At 41.5% G+C, this 20,379-nt stretch overlaps 1 protein-coding gene across 1 annotated transcript in view; it reads left to right on the top strand.

Moving 5' to 3' along the window:
• Positions 1 to 20,379, top strand: part of CPLX1 (complexin 1) — a 116,461-nt gene that overhangs the window by 55,267 nt on the left and 40,815 nt on the right. The window contains exon 3 of the mRNA XM_051777528.1: positions 18,508 to 18,683. Coding sequence (XP_051633488.1) covers positions 18,508 to 18,683 — 176 coding nt within the window. The remainder of the gene's footprint in view (positions 1 to 18,507; positions 18,684 to 20,379) is intronic.

The following is a 20,379-nucleotide window of genomic DNA, read 5'->3' as shown; positions in this document are numbered from 1 at the left end:
CCATCCCTGCACATTTCAGCTGTATCCCTATACTCTCCCCATGTCCCTGCTTCCACTGGCTGTACATTTCCTTCTTATTTCTCAGTCTGAGAAGTAAATCCTTGCTCAGTCATGTGTGTTTCCAGCTGGCCCTGCCTGATCGAGTTCCTGTGCATCAGGATGGAGAGATCTTGTGCTCTAGGAAAAGTGGCTTTAAAGAGTTGCCAGCTCTAGTCAGCTCCTCTGTTCTTAGAGAGTTTCCCAGGGGATCTCATCCACTAGCTCTTTAAACATTTTCCAAAGTTCAGAGTCCTGACTTAGCTCTTTGCCAGGCTCACATTCCTTGAGATCCTGAACTCAACCAGGGTGTGGTCGCTACAGCCCAGTCTGTTGCCAGCCTTAACCCCTTTAATGAGCTTTGGTGAGCACCAGGTCCAGTAACATCTCACCTCTGGTTAGCTTGTCTAATGCCTGGACCAGCAGGTTGTCCTCTACACACTTCAGGAGTCTTCTGGATTGTTCACAGCCAGCTTTCCCAGCAGATGACTGGGTGGTTGAAATCCCCCATCAGGATAAGAGCTTGCGAGCATGATGCTCCCTATATCTAAAGCAAGCAGGCTTTGTCAACAGGCTACCCCTGATCAGGCAGCCTATGGTAGCCTCCCATTTTCAGGGAAGAGCTGCAAAGATTTGAACAGGGACATTTGGGATTACAGGGTAAGAATGGAGTAAGAGGAATGAATTGGGAAGATGGAAACGCTTAATCCAACTCTGTGACTGAAGGCAAAATCTCAATTAATGTGTGTAATTTGATGAATAACAAAGAAATTTTTAGTCTGGCAGGAGATTCTTTACCTGTTCCCCCCTGCCCCCCCTTCAAAACTGAAGGTTTTGGGCATCAGACTCTGTCATGGCAAGTGCTTCTGCATCCATATATCTCAGCTACACTGCAGTGCAGCATTCAGTACAAAAGTATGATCAGCAGTCAAATGTCACTCTCATGCACAGGGACATAAGAGAATGCCTAAATAAAATAGAAAATATAAAATTCCTGAGTATGCACATTTCCCTTCTTCCCTCTTCAAGGAAGAGACTACTAACCACAAATACCTCTTTGAAGAGAGTTTGTATTAGATAAATAGCTCCACAAAATTTGCAATTCAAATCAGAAGTACTTGTGTCAGTGTTTGACAAAGCATGACCAGTGGGGCGCCCTGTAATTCTGTCACTGAGCAGATGGGGAGATAAAGGATTATTGCTTGCTGTATTTCATATAGACAGCACACTGTACATCACAAATGAGCCCTCACAGCTGAAGTTTGACAACTGCTAATGGAAAAATACTGGTGAAGTAAAATGTAGTGCATTGAAATGGTAGGCTTACATGATGAGATTTTTTTTTTAATGGAACTGTTTTCAAACTCCTGGACTTCGTGGGATTAAAGTCGATACATTTATGGTCCTGCAAAAGAATGGAATTGTAATGCAACTTACCTTTTTTCTGTTCAAGTATAAGCCTCTTTTTATGGATAAACAAAGAGAGTGGTGACTGGCTTGGAATGATCTCCTTGTCTGCTACAAATTTTGATGGCATACTTAATTTCTACTTAATTTCTATTGTGACCTTCAGTTTTACACTGAAGAACAGTGCTAGTCTGTGGGTTGAATTCCAAAAGCCTGAAGCAATCTTGGACATCTTGTTGATCTAGTTATTTCAAAGTTTCTTGTTTGGTAGAAGCACATTTGTCATGTAGCAGAGAAAGTCAATGTGTTAACTCCCAAGGCAAAACAAAATTACGTGAACTTGTAAAATGGCTCTATTTGGTATGGGGGGTATTATTTCCCAGACGCCTCTCCTGAGTGCCTGTGTTGCTTGTACACTTGAATTACTAGGGGAAATAAATAACCAAATGTTTAATTTGAATGTCTGTAACCAAAGAGCTGATGACTTTGAGCAGTATGCTTGTCTTCTTAAACTCAAAAACTAATACACAGGCATATTCCACCTGTTAAAGGATAATAATATTTTCAGTCTAGCTCTGTTTTTCTCCTTCACTGATAGTTATGTGACTATTACATAGTTTAGGCTCATTTCTCATCCACACATGTTGTTCATTTATATGAAGTAGAAAAAAGGGAAGCTGGAAGGTTATTCTCATCATACTGAAAAGATGGGGTCCATCTCAGCTATGTCAATACATCTTCCTCACATTTTGCATCCTTACTGTTGGTTGCAGTTGCTTCCTGAACAGGAAGCACAAAATCATCCCAATAGAATTGGGTGTATTTGAGGGACAAGAAGGGCTAGTTCAATTTTTAGCAAGAAACTTTTGTCTCAGTACTCAGTTCACCTGTGAAAGTGATGTCAGCATGAGCTGAGGCATCCTTCCCTTGACAGAGCCCATTCCTGTGGCACGAAGGAATTTTTTTCCCATCTATGAAATAAACAGAATCAAGTATGTTATATTTAATGAAATCTCATTTTACTTACTAAAGGATCTTGCTTGTAAAACAGACTTGGAATGTCTAAGTGTTCTAATGGTAACAGCCCTTTTAAAACTTCCAAACACCAAAGAAATTATCCATGTCATGTAGTAACATTGTAAAAATACTCACACAAACACCCACAGACTGCTTTCACTTTGGGGAATAAGTGGCAACAAAAAAAAAATCATGTTTTGATGTGACATGGGAGAAGATGATGTGCCTCAGCTTCCAGAAATTGTAATAGAATTTCTAACATCTTATTTTTTTTCTAATTTTTTTTCTTTTTTCTTTCTTTTTTTAAGGATTCTATCACAGAGGCCACAATTTCCATTCATCCCCCTGCCCCTAGCCTGAAACCAAATAACCTGTAGATGTAAATTCCAGTTTTACCTTAATCCTAATCTAGGCTGGAACAGTAGTGCAACAGGATCAAAACACAGGTCACTTGAGTTCCCCATCCTGCTGCTCAGAGTGAAGGCTATAAGTATAGAGGAAGTTTAGAATGCTGCTTCCCAAAATATTCTCCCAGCTTCCAACCATGCTGGTTCAGGAACTTCTTGAACAGAAAGTAGTTTTTTTATATTTAGCAGCCCTCTTTTTAGTTCTTGAACTTCTCTATTCTTCCCTCCATGCCATGAAAATTCATAGGCAAGGACTTTCACAAGTTAGTTATTTGCTTTAAGAACAACCACATTCTTCTGTTTCTTCAGAGTTTTCCTCAGACTAACTGTTTGAAATTTGCTTCCTCCTTAGGTCCTACTTATCTCCTTTATTTAAAAAGACTGTGAAGAGTCATTCCTTCTCTCAGTCATTTCCAATTCTGAAGAGCTCCAGCAAAGTTCTTTTTCACTAAATGAAAAGTTTCACTCCAAGTGAAAAGTTTTCACAGCCAGGCTGTCCCATACCTGTCATTCTTGATAACTTACTTTCGTGTCATCTCACTTACCCTGACAAGCTGCAGAGACCTTTCCCGTAGTGCAAAAGGAGTCTAAATTACACATTTATGTGAACATGCACCTATTCATGACAGATGCTGGCTGCATAAACACACACAAAAAAATGCACTGTGCTTCTCTTAGGTTACCACTTCAGGCTATTGTTGTTAGTGAACAATGATAAACTTTGTTCCATGGCTAGAAGATCTTTCTAAACTTTGATTAGAGTGTTTCTTTTGACTTAGTTTAAAAGATGTTTACTTCCTATACCTGATAATATATTATCTTTAAATCTTTTTTAAAATAATTTTTCCCAATCATAGAGTGAATGGTGAGCTCTCAGCTTTTCACAGGAAAAAAATGGGCAGCGTCTCGGAGTTGCAGCCCATCTGTCTGCAAAAATGAGATTGAATCCAGTTGCAGGTGTGCTTGCAGATGAATTGAAAATAACAATCCCTCCTCCTGATTCTTCTGGAGAGCATTTGTTGAACATCTCAGTGCTGAAAACCTGTCCTTCTGATAACCCTCCTTAGGCCTGCGGTTCTGGGTTGTAAATGAGGATCCTAAATGTATTTATATGGCTGTTGGAGGGACCAGTATTTGTTTCTCTATGTAAAGCTTTTCCCTCCTTTCCTTTGCGTATGTCTGTGTGTATGGCTACAGCATTACATGTCAGGAAGTACAGCAGGCAACACACTGGGTTATGTTTTAAACAGCAAGCAAGCTGCAGTCTTGAAGGGATTCCAATCATGCTGTCATGTCAACCTTGCTCCAGTGACCTTTGATTCCAGAGCTAGTACTAAGGGTACAAAAAAATTACTGTGAACTAGTTTCCTCGTAGCAAATGATGTATTGTGCTTGTCAGCTGAGTTTCACTGTGGAAATGTGGCTTTACTGCATTGGTGACAGTGGAGTTAGCACCAGTCTCTTTTTGAAGTGTTAGCTCATCCAAGAAGCTTGAAGGCCCTGGGGTCTCAGCTTTTCTTCTTTCATGATGAAAGCTTTATATTTGGTCATTGAGCTCCTTTGAGTCTCAGGGCTTGTGGGCATGGGAAATAGCAGTGATGTTATAGCACCATGGATGGCAGGTTTTTAGGAGACAGTGATTTCACATTGTATTATAGAAAGTAGGTATTAAAAAGCCTGTTATTTTCTCTCTTGGCCTGGGGTAGGGAGAGACAGCACTAGTAGTGTACAATAAACACTCTGGCTCTGGATGCTGCTGACTTTTTGTAGATAGCCACCGTTGTGTTGAGATGCTCAGGAATTACTCTGCTCTCTCCTGGAAGTCTTGGGAGGCCAGTGGGCTCCCAAGTGGTTCAGCAGCACTGCTAACATGACCAAGAGACTGGAAAAGAGTGTGTTATAGGCCCCACCTTGAATACCTCTTAGATTCATTTAAATGCATCACCTACTATTATGAGCACACATCTAGGGCAGATACAGGAGTGGCCACCAAAAATACTGTCCTGACATTTGACAAAGTATTGTCTCCTCTTACCTACTGCAAATACTGCAGTGCTTGGGCTCACAGCAAGGAGAGGTCAGTGTAGCTAATGTACTGTGTGTGGATTCTCCCTGAGTCTAGAAGACAGGTGACAGAAAGACCAAACAGGACCAAACTCAGAGCTGTGGAATTTTCTATTCAGAGTCAGCTATTGCCAAAGTCTCATGTTATCTTCCAGTTAGTCCATTTTTAAATCTGCTTTACACTTTTTCTGGTTGCATTTTGGCAGTAATGACATATTAAGTCGTATTTATATTCAGCATGGTCCCTAGGGGATGGACTGTGAAAAAAAATTGAATAGGAGAATTTGATAGTCATCTTTCCTCTAGGTAATAGACCTCCTTGTGATGCTTCCATGACAGGATTAAGCTACTTACAAACCACTGAACTATTGCACACTTGTGAAACAATTTGTTTGATAATGATTCAGGTGTGAATCTGTGAGTACAATGGCCCAATGAAAAGACTGTGCATGCATAGAATATCTATTTACCACATGAAGAAAAAAATGCAGCTTTTTCGCATGATATTGGCATCTCAGATTGTGAAGTACTCTTTTTATACACCAAGTGAATATGGTGGTCCTTTCTTCATGACTACGAGGCATACCCCTGCCCCTACCTTAAAATGCTTAAAGAAGAGCAGGATGTAATCCCTGTTGATTGTGCTGGATTTGATCGTAGAGTATTTAGAAACATAGTAGACTTACATCAATAGACAGCAGTTCCCAAAAGGGAAAAAAAAATGTTTACTTGAGCTATAGTTGGTGTCTGAGCAGTGCTAACCATAATTTGCAATAGTTCCACTAGAGCACAAGACAAGGCCATGTTCATGCAAGTAGTGAATGCAGGGTGAATGAGGCTGTGTTGCTTACATAGTAAACTTTTCACATGTAAATCAAGATGAATTCAAGGAGTCAGAGCAACAGTCTTACACAACAGCTTCCTTGTCTTTTTCACTAGATAGGCATTTGTAAAAATATTTTTTTGCTTTAGGGCTGCATTTTTGTCTCTTTCCTTTATGTAATATTTCTGTGAGTTGAGGTTAATATAGTTGCAAGCCATTAAAAATCTGTTTTCCTCATCTTTCATCCCTAAATGAGGATGTAAAGTCTCAAATGAGGCAGCATTTTAAATTCTTTTATAGAAAAGTTTTCAAAAAACATTTTCTTCTGGTTCAAGAGTGTTTCATGCCCTTCAATTTTCTTTTGACTCTCCTGAAACAAAAAGTAAAAAGTACAGAAATTACATCAGTTATTTTTCTTGCTCAATTATCTCATGATCCCTTGAGCTTTTCTGAGTAATTCTATACACTGAAGTAACTCCATACCATGCTGAAAAGTGCATGGATCAATAGAAGGCATGGCCTATATATTAAAAAGGGCGAGAGAAAGAGCTACTGATGGAAGACTGAAAATAGAACAAGCACATCTTGTTCAATCAAAGCTACAAGGTGACTTGCAAAAGGTCTTTGCTCCCTGAGTGTTCAACAGCACGGTGGGGCTTTTGTCTCCTGAAGTAAATTACCATAAAATTCTGCAAGAAAATTTACTTTCCTTTCTTTAAGAACATTTGTACTGAGATCTGCATATTCAAATGGGATTGTGCATCTCTCACACATCTCTCAGTTATGGAAACTGAACAAGACACCAGGATATGAAAGAGACTCTTAGAGTAAAGCTGAAGTACAAACTTCAGTAATATCAGATAGCTACAGTGATCTCAGATTTGTCAAAAAGTGATAAAGCCTATATTAGGAACTGTGTCACAAATCTGATTTTGTCCATATAATAAGAAAGAGCAGCTTTTGTTTTGAGATTGTTACCCACAGAGGTCTTGCAGGACCCAGAATCACAAATGTTGGGGTGAAAGGGAAGGCTTACCTCCAGGGTAGGAACAAGTGCAACAGAAATGATACATTCATTGATTTGAGAATAGAGGATGCTTCTTGGTTTTTTTTCAGGTATTTGAGGGAAATGGACTTTCTTAGTCCTGAGAGATGGTTTTTCTGGATGTCAGATGAGATTTACTGCTCACAGTCTATGAGGCAGTTTTTTTGTTGAGGTGCTCAAAGGTCTGAGTTGCAAACTGTGTAATGAGATTCTTGAAAAGCATTTCCAGACAGTGGAAAAAGTGTGAAGTCACTTTGGAAGAAGGGAAGGTAATGATGTAGAGTTGAGAGTTGTGTTAATCAACACTAAAGGCTAAACCAGTGTGGTGTGTCTGAAAAGAGACAATAGCCAATGGGCAAATACGGGAGTTGTGTTTACTGAGTAAGGGGGCTTATGGATTCAGATTCTGACACTCAGATTCCATTCTGACACTTAGATTCCATTCTGACACACAGATTCTACGTGCTTGTGCAGGCAACTTCACAAACTGGAATCTGGATACAGGCTTCAAAGGACTTGCAGGTCAAACATTTCATACTGAATCTGCTTCTTGCCAGGATAAGGATTATAAGGTTTCTAGGTGAGAGACAATCATCACAGAATAACCAAACTATGATAGTTTTGAAAATAATCTCACACATCTTACCTAATTATCAGACTTGAAGAATGAACAACAGTTCAGCAAACCTTTCCGATAAGTTAGACGTTAAAAGAATTGTCTCTTGTTTTATTTTTTCTCTGTTTTTAAAATATATTTTCAGCTTTCCATTTGCATTTCCAGTCTCCTAGAATACAAAACAATGTAATACAATAATGACTACTTTGCCATTGTGATTTTTCTTATTACTTTTTAACAAATAAATGCATGTGTCTTGAACTGAAAGTGACTTCAGTCATTTGCTTCTCATAGCAGAGTTTTGACATCTCAGATCTCTTGAAAGGTTTGGACTTACAAGGGACCAACTGCTCTAGCACTGCTTCTTCAACTTTTGGATACTTTTTTAATTTTTGCAGCTTTCTGAAAATAATTCACTTAGTGGGCTACTAATTTTCAATGGAATAATTGAAAAAACCAGGCAACCATTTTGCTGAGTTCCATACTAGCAACCAGACCTGAGGCCATTGGACAGGCAACAGCACTGAGAAAGCACTGGGCAGAATGTGCTAGTTCTTCCATGATCTGATTCTGTCTACAGTTGCTATTAGCTCTAAATTACAGAGATAGAAAAGCACGTCTGTCCATTGCAGGTCTGTTTCAGCAGATTTGGGTACTCGGTGCTGCATTCTCAAGCTTGCCTGCTGGTAGCAAGCACGTTGTCAACTCGTTTCAGGGAAGCCTTGTCCTAAAATTTCACTGTTGCTCCAGTGGAAAGGCTGTGAAGTCTACGCGGATGTGTGTGAATGTGGTGGGAGAGAAGGGAGACTGTGCTGTTTAACTTGTGTGTGAATCAAAGCCTGGGGGACGCAGGAGACAAGAATTGTCTGGGAGCAGCTGCAGGGCTTCTTTGCCAGTAGAGCACAGCGTCATAGTAGCACCCTTGAGAACCACAGTCGTGGGCAAGCCCAGGAATGAATGGCAGGGCATGGTCAGCCAAGTCATGGCTTCGGGAGGGATGCAGGCAGGACTGCCTCGTCAAGTGCCTTCAGAGGAGGGAATGGCCTGAGACTGCAACACGTGACACAGAGACTCCTGAGTGAGAATTCACCCAGTGCACGTGCAGGGCTTTGAGGCACCTCTCATGTAAGCCAAAACCACACTCCTCTGCCACTGCTTCACCCTTGCAGCCTTGGAGTCTTCATTTGCACCTCCATTCCAAAGGCATTGCAAATTACACTGCACCTCTACAGTGCAGACAGTACCTGTACAGGCATTGACAAAGAATCCTCAAATGATGTCATATGATGTCAAACCTGTTAATAAGCCTGTGGAGGTTATGACATGGATGATTTCAGAAGCAGTCATCTCAGAAGTGGTTGTATTTTTTTTTTTTTTTTTAAATTAAGGGAAGGTAATGGCTTTTGATATCTTCTGTTACACACGTCCTGGAGGCAGACTTTGCCTTTTACTGTCTGAATTTTTTCTTCCAGATAGATTTGTCTGTTCCACCAGTACTGCATCCTAGATGGAACTCCCACATGGAATTGAAATAATCCAAGCTGCAGAGAGAAGAGAGAGAGCTAGTCTGGCTAGCAGATACAATGTTTGTGTGTATGTGAGAGTGTATATGTTATGTTTCTGTCTGTGGGTGTATGAAGAAACTGCTGAGAGCAAACCAAATTTAAAGAGTTTTTCCTGGGTGTGGTGTATCTGTAATCACTGGTATTTCTTGACTATGGAAGTTCCATAGCTTCTCATGAAAACTCTGTCTCCTCTACTCCCAACCTGCCTACTGACCCTCAGGCTCGAGAAAACATGACAAGCCACTGACAGAAAATATGTTAACATTTCTACATTTCTTCACATACAACTTGATTGTCTTCAGTAAGATGAGGTTTACAAGCACCTAATTTGAGTAAAAGTACATTCCAATGAGCATTTTTCTCTGTCTGGTATAGGACCATCCCACTGAAATCACTTTAGCTACCAAGAAGCACCCCAACACAAGTGTTATTACTATGCTGCTGTTACCAAGCATCCACATTTCTTGAAGTACACTAAGAAAATAAGTGGAAGTGAACTAATTATTTCTAAGGAGTTCCTACCTTTTTCTGATAGGCAAATAATTTTACCAGTTAAGCTTTATCGCAGCTGTTTAAACTTCTCTTGATGCTATGAAGAGTTCACATCACCAGAAGAACTGAACTGCATAGGAAAGAGTCATGAAGATTGTTGAAGATTTGACTTTACTGTATGAGGATGTTGTTTTTTGAGTGATGGTCTGGCTTATGACCAGGCCCAGTGCCCTTATGCAGTGTCATTTCTTCCTGCCAATGAACTAGACTCCTTCAAGGAGACGTGCCTTCCAGGAAATCTGCTAGGGCCAGGGGAACAGTTTGCAATCTCCCACCCAGCCACTGAGGAAGCAACTGAGGCAGCCATAACATCTTGCTAAAATGTCTAGGCTTCTGTTTTTTGTTTGGTATTAGTTTTTGTTTTTTTAATTAAAAAAAAAGTTTTCTTACTTTTAGTACTATTTAACAAATTAATCTGGCTTTGGTGCTAGCATAATGTTTTGAAGATATCTGATAAGAAATCACAGAGTAGTTTGTTGGAAGAGGCCTTTGAAAGGTCACCTAGTCCACTCCCAGCCCAGATATAAGATGAGAAATTTGAGGCAGAAGTTCATATAGGGAGCAGCATTTAATGCCCCTCCAAGGCAGCAGATACAGGTGACTTGCTTCCCACCAGAGGTAGAAGTCATGTTGTCCTGACTTCTTTGCTCTCACAGCTGTCTTTAGATAGGTTTTAGCCTGCTGCCAATTGAGAAACAATCATAAACACGTCACCAAAGTTACTGTTGTAGTGTCTTGTTCCAGTCTCTGTTAGCTTTTCTTTAAAACAACAGGGAGATTCCAGCCAGCAGGATTGTCTGACAGGCTGATGTTTCTGGGCTTTCTGGGTAGACTTGTCATCCTTGTCAGCCAGAAACCATGGGGAAGACTGTCATGTTCCAGAGAAGGTCTGGAATATGTCACCAGGATTAATTTAGGAAATCTGTTAGAGCAGCAGAAATTCGAACAGTTAGCAATTTATTATTCAGCTGTTCTCTCTGTGCTGAAGTGAATAATTTCTGTGAAGCAGGGAAGTGGGACTGGAACAATCATAAATTCCAGGCAAATAAACACTGTGGCAAGCAGATATGCTTTCATGTTCTTTTCTTCTGTTGGAACTGCTGCATGTGACTAGTGCCAGGGTGCTGCAGTGCAGTTGGGCTCACGTCAACAAGGACCTAGGTTTTCTTCTCCATCAGTAGATACCTGATATAATCAGGCCAGCAAGTCCAGAGGAAAATTCTCCTCTTAAATTAGGTTCTTCAACTTGGCCTGAAGAATCCTATCCCAAGCTCTGTGAGTAGCTGGAGTAGATCTCCATGGACTAGGAAGGGAACTTCTGTAGAGGTTATATAGAGCTGCATCCTTGCTGGGTCATAGGGGTCAGGAGGACAAGACGAGCATTTGCCAGTCATTCTTTATCAGAACAGGAACTGCATTCACGTTACACACAAGTTGTTCCTGCTTGTGGGGTTGCATGGAGTGTTCCCCTGAAAATGGGACTGCACTCTTCCAGTGTAGATCTGGCTCAAAAGTGCCTGCTTTATAATGCAGAAAGCGAAGATCAACAGAATTACTGAGAAGGAGGAATGGGAGTACGCCCCAAAGGTGTATACAGCAGCTCTGGAGCAGAGGCAGCAGCGGAACCTTCTGTTTTCTGAATCACTGTTAATCCTGTTAATCTTGACCTGTCTCTTAATCCATTACTGAGTCATAAAAAGCATCATCTTGTTTTTTAGGGAAAAGATTTGTATAACAGTTCAAAGAGCAGTTCACACTGAATGATTAGCTGTTTTTGTGTAGTCCATCTGATACATACTAATGCAATATGTCCGAAGGCAAGCCAGGGTGTTTTCATAACAAAGACTGCACACACTTTGGCCACCAAGTAGAAGACTTGGTGGCCTTCCAGGTATCTTGGAGTAATAATGACTTCTCCAAAAGAGTAGTCAGGTTTGCACTCTTCATCTGGCAGCTCAATCTGATACACCAGAATCACTCCCCATCACGTCTGCATCATTTTGATTTCTCTTCCTGTACAAGCTGCCTGTAACCAGTGGGGGCACAACTGTTGGAATATTCCCTTAGTGGTGGGTGCTGAAGACTGGTGATTGCTTTTGCTTTTTGCTTTTCCCTCCTGCTGCCTTGTAGCAGGATTTAACTGGCAGGAGTTAGGTGAAAGGAATCTCGGGAACCTGCCTGCTGTGTGTGTTGGTCTCAGGGGCAAAGATACCTCCTCCAGGCCCCTCCTTACACAGCTACAGGATCTTGAGGACTCATGACCTGATACTCTTCTGCAGTGGACACAGGCATCAGAGTGGGATGGAGAAGGGAGAATGCTCCTTCAAGGTACCTGTTTATGCCTGTTTATACTTTATGCCTGCATAAAGTATGTGTGAGGGAAAACCTAACTTCTGCCTTTGGAGGGATCTGGGCCAGCAGGGTGATGAGCTGGGTTTGTCTGACGGTGTGACCCCAGCTCAAGGCACGTTTTTGGGGCAGGCTGATCCAGACACACTGGCCCTGCTTCCATGACCTTTGCATCATCAGATATTTGTGGTTGCAGGTGTGCTACTTAATTACATATGCACACTGAAGTAAAGCTTTGTGTAACAAGGCTGTAATATAAATTATGTTTGAAATACTGCAGAAAAATTCTGTTATTTAGCCAGTTTTCTGGTTTCATCTTCAGTAAGACCTGCTCAGGTGAACTCACTACACTTCTGGACAATCTATTTTCAGTCAATGGGATTATTGCTTTTATGAGTGACTGAAGTAATAGCTTATCTTAAGGGCCTGTGTGTCTTCACACAGTGACAGAAGGGCTTCACTGATTTTTGAGTGTTGTAGAATGATGGGGAAACTGACCTCATACAGAACGTGAGTTGTGTTTATGTGTGGAACTGAAACTAGGTTTCTTTCTGCCGCAAAGCCTTACCCACTTCAGGTCAGACAGAGCCTTATAACCTTCCCCCAGCCTCTGTCTTTGCACATTTGTATTATACATTTGTCTCAATCATCTCATCATGTACCACCATCTTGTAGTTCTCAACATGAAAAGATGTCATCTTATGATATTAATAGCTATTTGGCATAAAGTACACCTACGTATCAGAATATAATTGTTCATACTCCTTCTAGGCTTCATGAAAGGTCACAGAGCAGAAAGAGAATGAATGAAGGTCCATCAGGGAATGTTAATGATTTCAGCTAGGAAGTGTGCTTTTTTTTTTTTTTTTTTTTTTAACAGCAGAGAAGGCTTGCAAGCTAATGAATGAATTGAACATTTCACAGCTCAGACATATTAACTGTACTAAATCAAATGTGCGTGGCGTAGTAAGAGATAAGAACACTGACTCTGATGCATATAAATGAGATAGAACTGACAGGCCATCAAGAGTGTTTGACATCTTTCAGAAATTGATTATAAAATGTGGTACCTGCTTCAACCTGGAAAAAAACACACCCATAGGGTCATTCTCAATATTAGCCCAGTGGTGGTTTCTAGTTTGTCATGAAATGGAAGTTGACATCTCCTCAGTGCATGGCTGGTTTGGGTAAACCTCTCACTGCTTCCTCTGAAACCTGTAATTGAGAGTGGGAACTTCTGCAACATCCTCTGAGATCTGTGCATACCCATACACAGACATTTTGAAAGACAGGTATGGAGTGCTGTTTTTTTGCAATGAGATTTGTGCAAAGGAAATTCTTTTGATTTCACTTGATTACCTTACCTGAAGCAACAGTGTGTGCAAATTTTCATCATCCCTTGCTTAATTAAGAATGCCTGAGTTGTTCATATCTTTTTCTCTGTAAGTCATCCTTAGAAATTCTAATACTGTAACTTTTGCAACTTTGCCTGCCCTATTTAGGAGATGTATTTTTTTTTAACAAGTAACAAAATCATCACTGCTCCTGCAAGATAATTCTGTGAGTTTATGTTTTCTGTATGAAAGCTGAATTGATGTCAGTCAGCTATTGAAGGGTTAGGTCGTAGCTGGTGGTGCTCCTGCAACAGAGGTCAGGCAGTTTACGAATTTACTTTTTTTCAGTTTAGATGCAGGATCTGTTTAAGTATGTGCTCTTCACCATTTTCCTTGCAAAATTCACTTCAGTCTCTTTCAGATACCATTTAAACCACTTACTTGAGAGGTCTCACAGGGCCACACGATATAGGAGGTTGGCAGTCATCTACAGGGGTTGTCTAGTCCAATCTCATTCTCAAGCAGAGTTACTCAGGTAACTCAGTTACTCAGGTTGCTCAGGGCTGTGACCTATGAAGTTTTAAATATTTCTACAGATGGAGACTCCACAGACACTTTCTTCAACTCAATTTGCTTTTTCTTATTTTTTAGTTGTATTCCTTGTGTTTCAGTTTGCACTTATGATCCTTTCTGTCACTGGGCACCAGTGAGAAGAGTCTGACTCTCTCTTTATTCATTCCCTTTCGTTGGGTGTTTGTGCATACTGCTGAGACCCCCACTGAACCATCTCTTCTCCAGCTTAAGCAGTCCCAGCTCTCTCAGCCTCTCCTAATACCCAAGATCCTTGAGTCTCCTCTTCAGGGCTGTCTCACTTCTTTGATGTCTCACTCCAATAGTCCATCTCTCTCGTATCTTGAAGTCCAGAACTGGGCACATCACTCCAAATTTGGTCTTACCAAGGCTGAGTAGATGGGAAGAATCCTTCAACCTTCTGACAACAGTGCTCCCACTGCAACCCAGAAGGCTTTTGACCCTCTCTGTTGCAAGGATGCATTGTGGGCTCATGGTCAGCCTGTTGTCCACCAGGACACCAAGGCCTTTACTGTAAAACTGCTTTCCAGACAGGTGATCTGCTTTTCAGCTATTTCACTGGGAAACATCTCCCATATGTACCTGAAAAACTGTATTATTGTTTTTCAGATGGCTGGTGACAACTTAAACCAGCAAAACTCACATGAAACTGTATGTTGTAACACCTAGCCAGCAACCACGCAGCTGCTTGCTCACTCCCCCAGCAGCTAGAAAATGTGTGGGTTGAGATAAAGGCAGTTTAATAGGGAAAGCAAAAGCCATACATTCAAGCAAAGCAAAACAAGGAATTAATTCACTGCTTCCCGTGGGCCAGCAGGTGTTCAGCCATCTCCAGGAGAGCAGGGCCCCATCACGTGTAATGATTACTTGGAAAGACAAATACCATCACTCCAAACATCCTCCCCAACCTTCCTCTTTCTTCCCCCCACTTTATATACTGAGCATGATGTCATATGGTCTAGAATATCCCTTTGGTCACCTGGGGTCAGCTCTCCCAGCTGTGTCTCCTCCCAGTTTCCAATTCACTCCCAGCCTCCTTGCCAGTGTGTCTCTATGAAAAGCAGAAAAGGTCTTGGCTCTGTATAGGCACTGCTCAGCAGTAATAAAAATTATTTTATCAACACTGTGTTCAGCACATATCCAAAATACAACCTGTTACTAGTCACTGTGAAGAAAATTAACTCTACCTCAGCCAAACCAGCCCATCATATCTGAGTGCCCTCACAGTATTTGGTTTAACACCTGGTTGTCTAGCTATTTAGCCCATATGGGTCAAGGACAGGACAATTACTTTGAAATAACTGCCATGCCACTTGTCTTCTAAACACGCCACCTCTGGGATGCTTTCCCTTATGGAAGTTTTTTTATCCTTTGCGGACAGGGCTGTTTGTTGTGGCCAGAACGGTGACAGCACATGTGGTCCTGAAGCTTTAGCCATTTCTGGTTTCTTCCTGTAGCCTTGTCTAGAGATGTTAAAAATAATGTTGATTGAAACTCCTCACTGACTAGTGGTTACTGTGGCAGTCTCTATTTTCTCTTTATGTCAAGGTAGATGTCATGACTGGGATGTGAAAGAAGACAAAAAGACCTAGGCTTATCATATGAACAGATTCAGTGTGTGTGTCCTTCCCCTCTGTTTCCCTGAAAGCTTCAAAAGTAGGCTTGAGGACAGAACAACTGCTCTTTCCTTCTGCTTGTGCCTGTAACAGCAGCACCTCAGCTGCATGTAGATCAATTATCTCGAGCATTCAGTGCTGAGCTGCTAAGAACAGAAGCTATTATCCAGACAATGTTTACAACAAAGTCTGAAGTTTAGGATGAAGAACAAATTAGATGGAAAAAAAGCTTTTCTTCACCAGAAGTAACAAAAGGGACCTTAGTTGAAGTATAGTGTAACAGTTTTCTTCTGATAGTACATTTCTTTACAATCAGTTAACAGTGATACCACAGTGCGGCATTTTGCACATTTACAAAGTGACTTTGAAATCAGAGGTGAATTAAGAGAGCCTGTGAGGACCCTGAAACTGCATTCTTCTTGTTCTCAGTGTCCTGTGTGCTGAATAACTGCAAAATCAATGCTAAAGTATTTAAAATCTTCTTCTTGCCTAAGAGATAAAAGAAAGTTATGCAATTTTGTTTCTTACATGATGAGCTGAGCTGACATTATAACTTAATGATAGCCTAGAATTAGTGCTTAGAGGGAAAAAATAGTCTCTTTCTGCTGCTGAATTCTGTTTCCTAAGTAACTAGTGTATTATACTGTCTGAGAAGCTCTAGGTGGAGAGAAGTTAAAAGAGATAAACTTGATAGATTATTGAACCCAAATCAGTTCCACTGATCATCAGTGGAAAAAATCTGTTCAAGGGGGTCCAGAAATTACCAGTGGCACTGGTGATCAATGATGTATACACAGTAAGGCTGCTTAGAGAGATTCCTGCAGTAGGAATAAGTGACCCAACTACGCTGCATTTCCTTTGCATTTGCTATGAAATTTTGTCTTTCTTGCAGTTTCAGTTAGCCTTCCTTGCATTACAGGAAAGAAATTACCAGATGGTCTGAGTAAATTTGCCCATATGCAAGAGTTCCTGTACTACTCTTACCTTGCAAAGAAGGATGCAAAATTTTAGTAGAGGAAGACTGACAGTAGATAGGGACCATGAGTATTCCAGGTAGGGTTTGTTTGGGGTCCCTGGGTGTCTTCCTGTTTTTAGTGACAGATTTCCCAACAGTGGAAGTGTCAACAGGCTTGTGGTTCAGCTAGCTGAATGGAGACAGTCATGTTTGCTGTTATTATTTCTCACCTAACAAAAAACCCCCTGTGTATAACAGCCCAATCTTGTGAGATTTAGTTTCCCCATGCTTCTCTGTGGGAGATGTAAAGGGGACATATCTCTATCACATTTTTGGGGGTTGGAGGGTTGTTTTTGATTCAGGGTTGCTTTCAGTTTAGAGCTGTGGGAAAACACCTGACCTGGAAAAGAAATGTGGAGAGAAAAAGGAATTGCTTACCTCTTAAAAAGTTCTTTGGTGTTTATTAGAGGCAATAGTTAATCTGATAACTGCCATAACTCAGTTGTTTAGAGCCTGGTGCTAATAACATTAAAGTTAAGGGTTCAATCCCTGTATGGGCCATTGACTTAAGAGCTGGACTGAATGATGATCACCTTGTGGGTCCCTTTCAACTGAGAATATTTCTGTGATTCTGTGATTACTGGGGCAATTCAGGAGGAATCATTCTGACAGGTTCCAGATGTTTCTGCCTTTAAGGACCAAGGGTTTGGCATCATTATCCCGAGAACTGATGTGGAAAGCAAAAACAAACACAGTCCTCCAAACAGAGTTGACATACCAAAGAGGTAATTTATAGGGGAGACATAAGGGGTTGTGAAAACCTGTGATAATGCAAACAAACAATTATTTGGAAGGACTTTGATGGTGTCTCCTTCCAGCCTAAGCCTTTGTAAGACGAGAGATGATAAATATGGATACACGTATGTGCCTGTGACTGTGCGTTACAACAAGGCTGTCTGAGATTAATTCAGTTAAGTCTCAGCCAGCAGTGAGCCAATCTGGAGGTGTCCTGACTCAGCAAATAAGGACAGCAACTAACCAGCCACCTCCAGCATTTTTCCAGGGTGAAGGAAACTATTTTAGTAATGATGCAGAGTGTTTTCCTGCTCCAGGCAAGGTACAAGGCATCTTCTAAAGGACATGTGTCTTTACTTCATCCATGTAACCAGGCTTGATCCTGCTGCAACCCTCTGGTGCTCTGATGATGCAGTATCACAATACAGGCTTTCCCCTTTCCCCAGCATCTGCTTTCCTGCCCAGCTGAATGATTGACAGTGATTTGCTAATAGAAGTGTCTCTGAAATACAGGGTGAATGGGTTTATGCAACCCTGTAGGGACAGGAGGGCATGCAGGAAATCACCTCTTTGAATGGCTGTGCAAGGGCTTTGTACAACAGCAAAAAGCTGTCTCAGGAACACACAGGGATTGAAAATTTGGGACCAATGTGTATTCAGGGCTAGAAAAAGGACAAGGCAGAACCAGGATCTTACTTACATACTAAGCATTAGCGGTGATGGTGTCCAAGGGCAGATAAGAGACAAGCAGAGATGCTGCTTCTTTCTGATCCACAGTAAGAGCCTAGAATTCGTCAACAACTCTGAATGTTTGTTAGTGCTGTGTGGTCCTACTTGCCATGGGGTGTGTAATTCCTGACAACCATTAAGGCCGTGATTACTCATCCCTGCAATCAAGATTTCAAATTTCTTTCCTAGCCCTGGTGTCATTTCATTATGGAGGTATTACCTGCCTATTACATTAAAGACCCTTCAAAATCAATCTTCAGCCACTTGACTGAACTGATGAAGTGAAAACATTGTGTAGGCAGCTTGTCCCCCTCAGGACTGCAAACCAACTATGCTGCCATCATGCAAGTCTACAGATGTAGTCTCTCCCTTTTGCTGCGGTGCTTCTCCTGCCAGTGCTGGGTAACTCATCTGGTCAGGCTGAGTGCTTTGCCCACCTCCTGCCCCCGGGGGGGGGGAGTGTGCTGCCTCCTCAGTGAAAGGTGAAACCTTTCCAGATGCAGAGCGAGTGAAAGATGGTCCTGAGTGTGGGGAAGGAGAAAGCTGGCATCATGGTGGTTTTCACTGCATTCTAACAAGGCTTATTTTCTTTTGTGCTTTCTCCAGGGGCTACCAAAGACATGGGTAAGATGCTGGGTGGAGATGAGGAGAAAGACCCAGATGCTGCCAAGAAAGAAGAGGAACGACAGGAAGCCCTCAGGCAACAAGAGGAAGAGAGGAAAGCCAAATATGCCAAGATGGAGGCTGAAAGAGAAGTTATGAGACAAGGGATTCGAGACAAGGTAGGTGTCTGGCTTTCAGCACACGCTGGTCAAATCAATGCCCAGTGGAGAACAGCTGTTTTCAGATGATTTGTGACTAGTTCCCTGAACACCTGAATAGAGTCAGGTAATTACTTTACCACACTGAACTTTCTAATCTTGTGCACTATTCCTTATGCCTGCACTGGGCCAAACTTCCAACCCAATCCTCATGATTAAGGATGGAAACCCGAGTAGGGATGAATTTCTCTGGTGGCATAGTGAACTTTGGAAAGAGTTACTGAGAATAGTTCTGCACATAAGGAATTTGGGATTATGCTTCTAAGAAAAGAAAGGACTTGGAGGTAATTGTCTACCTGTGACTCTGCCAGAGAAAGGTATTCATATGATTATTTGAAGGAGGGTGCTAGTTACAAGACAGCCAGATGCAGAAGCTCTACCTGGTCAAAATTTGTTGTTTTATAATCAGAGAACCATAGAATGGTTTGGGTTGGAAGGAATTTTAAAGATCATCTAGTTCCAAGCCCTCTGCCATTGGCAGGGGTGCCGTTCACTAGATCAGGTTGCTCAGGACACCATCCGACCTGACCTTGAACACTTCCAGAGATGGGGCATCCACAGCTTCTCTGGGCAACCTGTTCCAGTGCCTTGCTGACCTCTGAGGAAAGAGCTTCTTCCTAATAGCTAGTCTAAACCCATTCTCTTTCAGTTTAAAACCATTGCCCTTGTCCTGTCACTACGTGCCTGTATAAAAATTTCCTGTCCTCTCTTTTTATAAGTCCCCTTAAGGTACCAAAGTTTGCAATGAGGTCTCCCCAGAGCCTTCTCTTCTCCAGGCTGAAAAACCCCAGCAGTAATGTATTTAATCAATATATATCTAGAGAGTTTAGTATACTAATATAAGCATATAAATGTGTGCATAATATGTTTAATATATGTTATAGGTGGAACTGTTTCTAAGCAATTACATACGTCATGAGGGTGAAAGAAAAAGTAATGAATTTCTGAGTTGCAGGCAAATGAGCTAATGCCCTGTTTCCACTGGTCACTATCTCTTCTGCCAGACCATTGAAGTGCTCCCAGAGGTAGATGGGGGTTGCATTTTTCTTGCTGCTGGGCAAACTGCTGTAAATGCATTTAAAAAGTCTGAGATGCCCTCTGTTATAATTTCAAGGTGATCACATTCATGAGTAGGATGTAGCCTGAGCTTGAGTCAAGCATCCAGCCAGTGGGTATTTCCCTGTGATACTGGCAGCTATCTAGACTTTGCCAAATTGGCTGAGTACTGGGTGGCAAAGTCTCTTGGAAATGCATTGAATCCTTGAGCAATATGGCAAGGAGTTGGGTCTGCAGAGAGAGAGACCAAGAATACTTGGAGGAGCATTATCTGGCCTCAGTCAAGGCTCTGGACTGCAGCTTTTCTAATGGTGTGGTGGGCTACCTTTGAGATTAGCATCAGAAAGTCCTGCTTTGGGCAGAACACCAGGACTGTCAAAACAGAGGGGCTTGGTTTCCTATGGTTTTCTTTCTCCTTTGAGTGATCCAGGTAGCATACATTTGAAAAATGAAGGTGTTTTCTGCAGAATCAGAAAAGATGAATAAGGTTGTAGAAAGGAACTGCATTTTTCTTTTTCTTCTTTTTTTTTTTTTTTATGTTTGAGAATTCATGAAAGAGACATTACTTCATCCTGACAAAGAGATGGATTTGATTATATCC

This window comes from Manacus candei, unplaced genomic scaffold, assembly GCF_025592945.1.
Source record: "Manacus candei isolate 608988 ecotype Guabito, Panama unplaced genomic scaffold, ASM2559294v1 h1tg000010l, whole genome shotgun sequence".
Taxonomy (NCBI): Eukaryota; Metazoa; Chordata; class Aves; order Passeriformes; family Pipridae; genus Manacus; species Manacus candei.
Note: the sequence above shows the minus strand (reverse complement) of the source record. Positions and strands in the feature narration are given on the sequence as shown.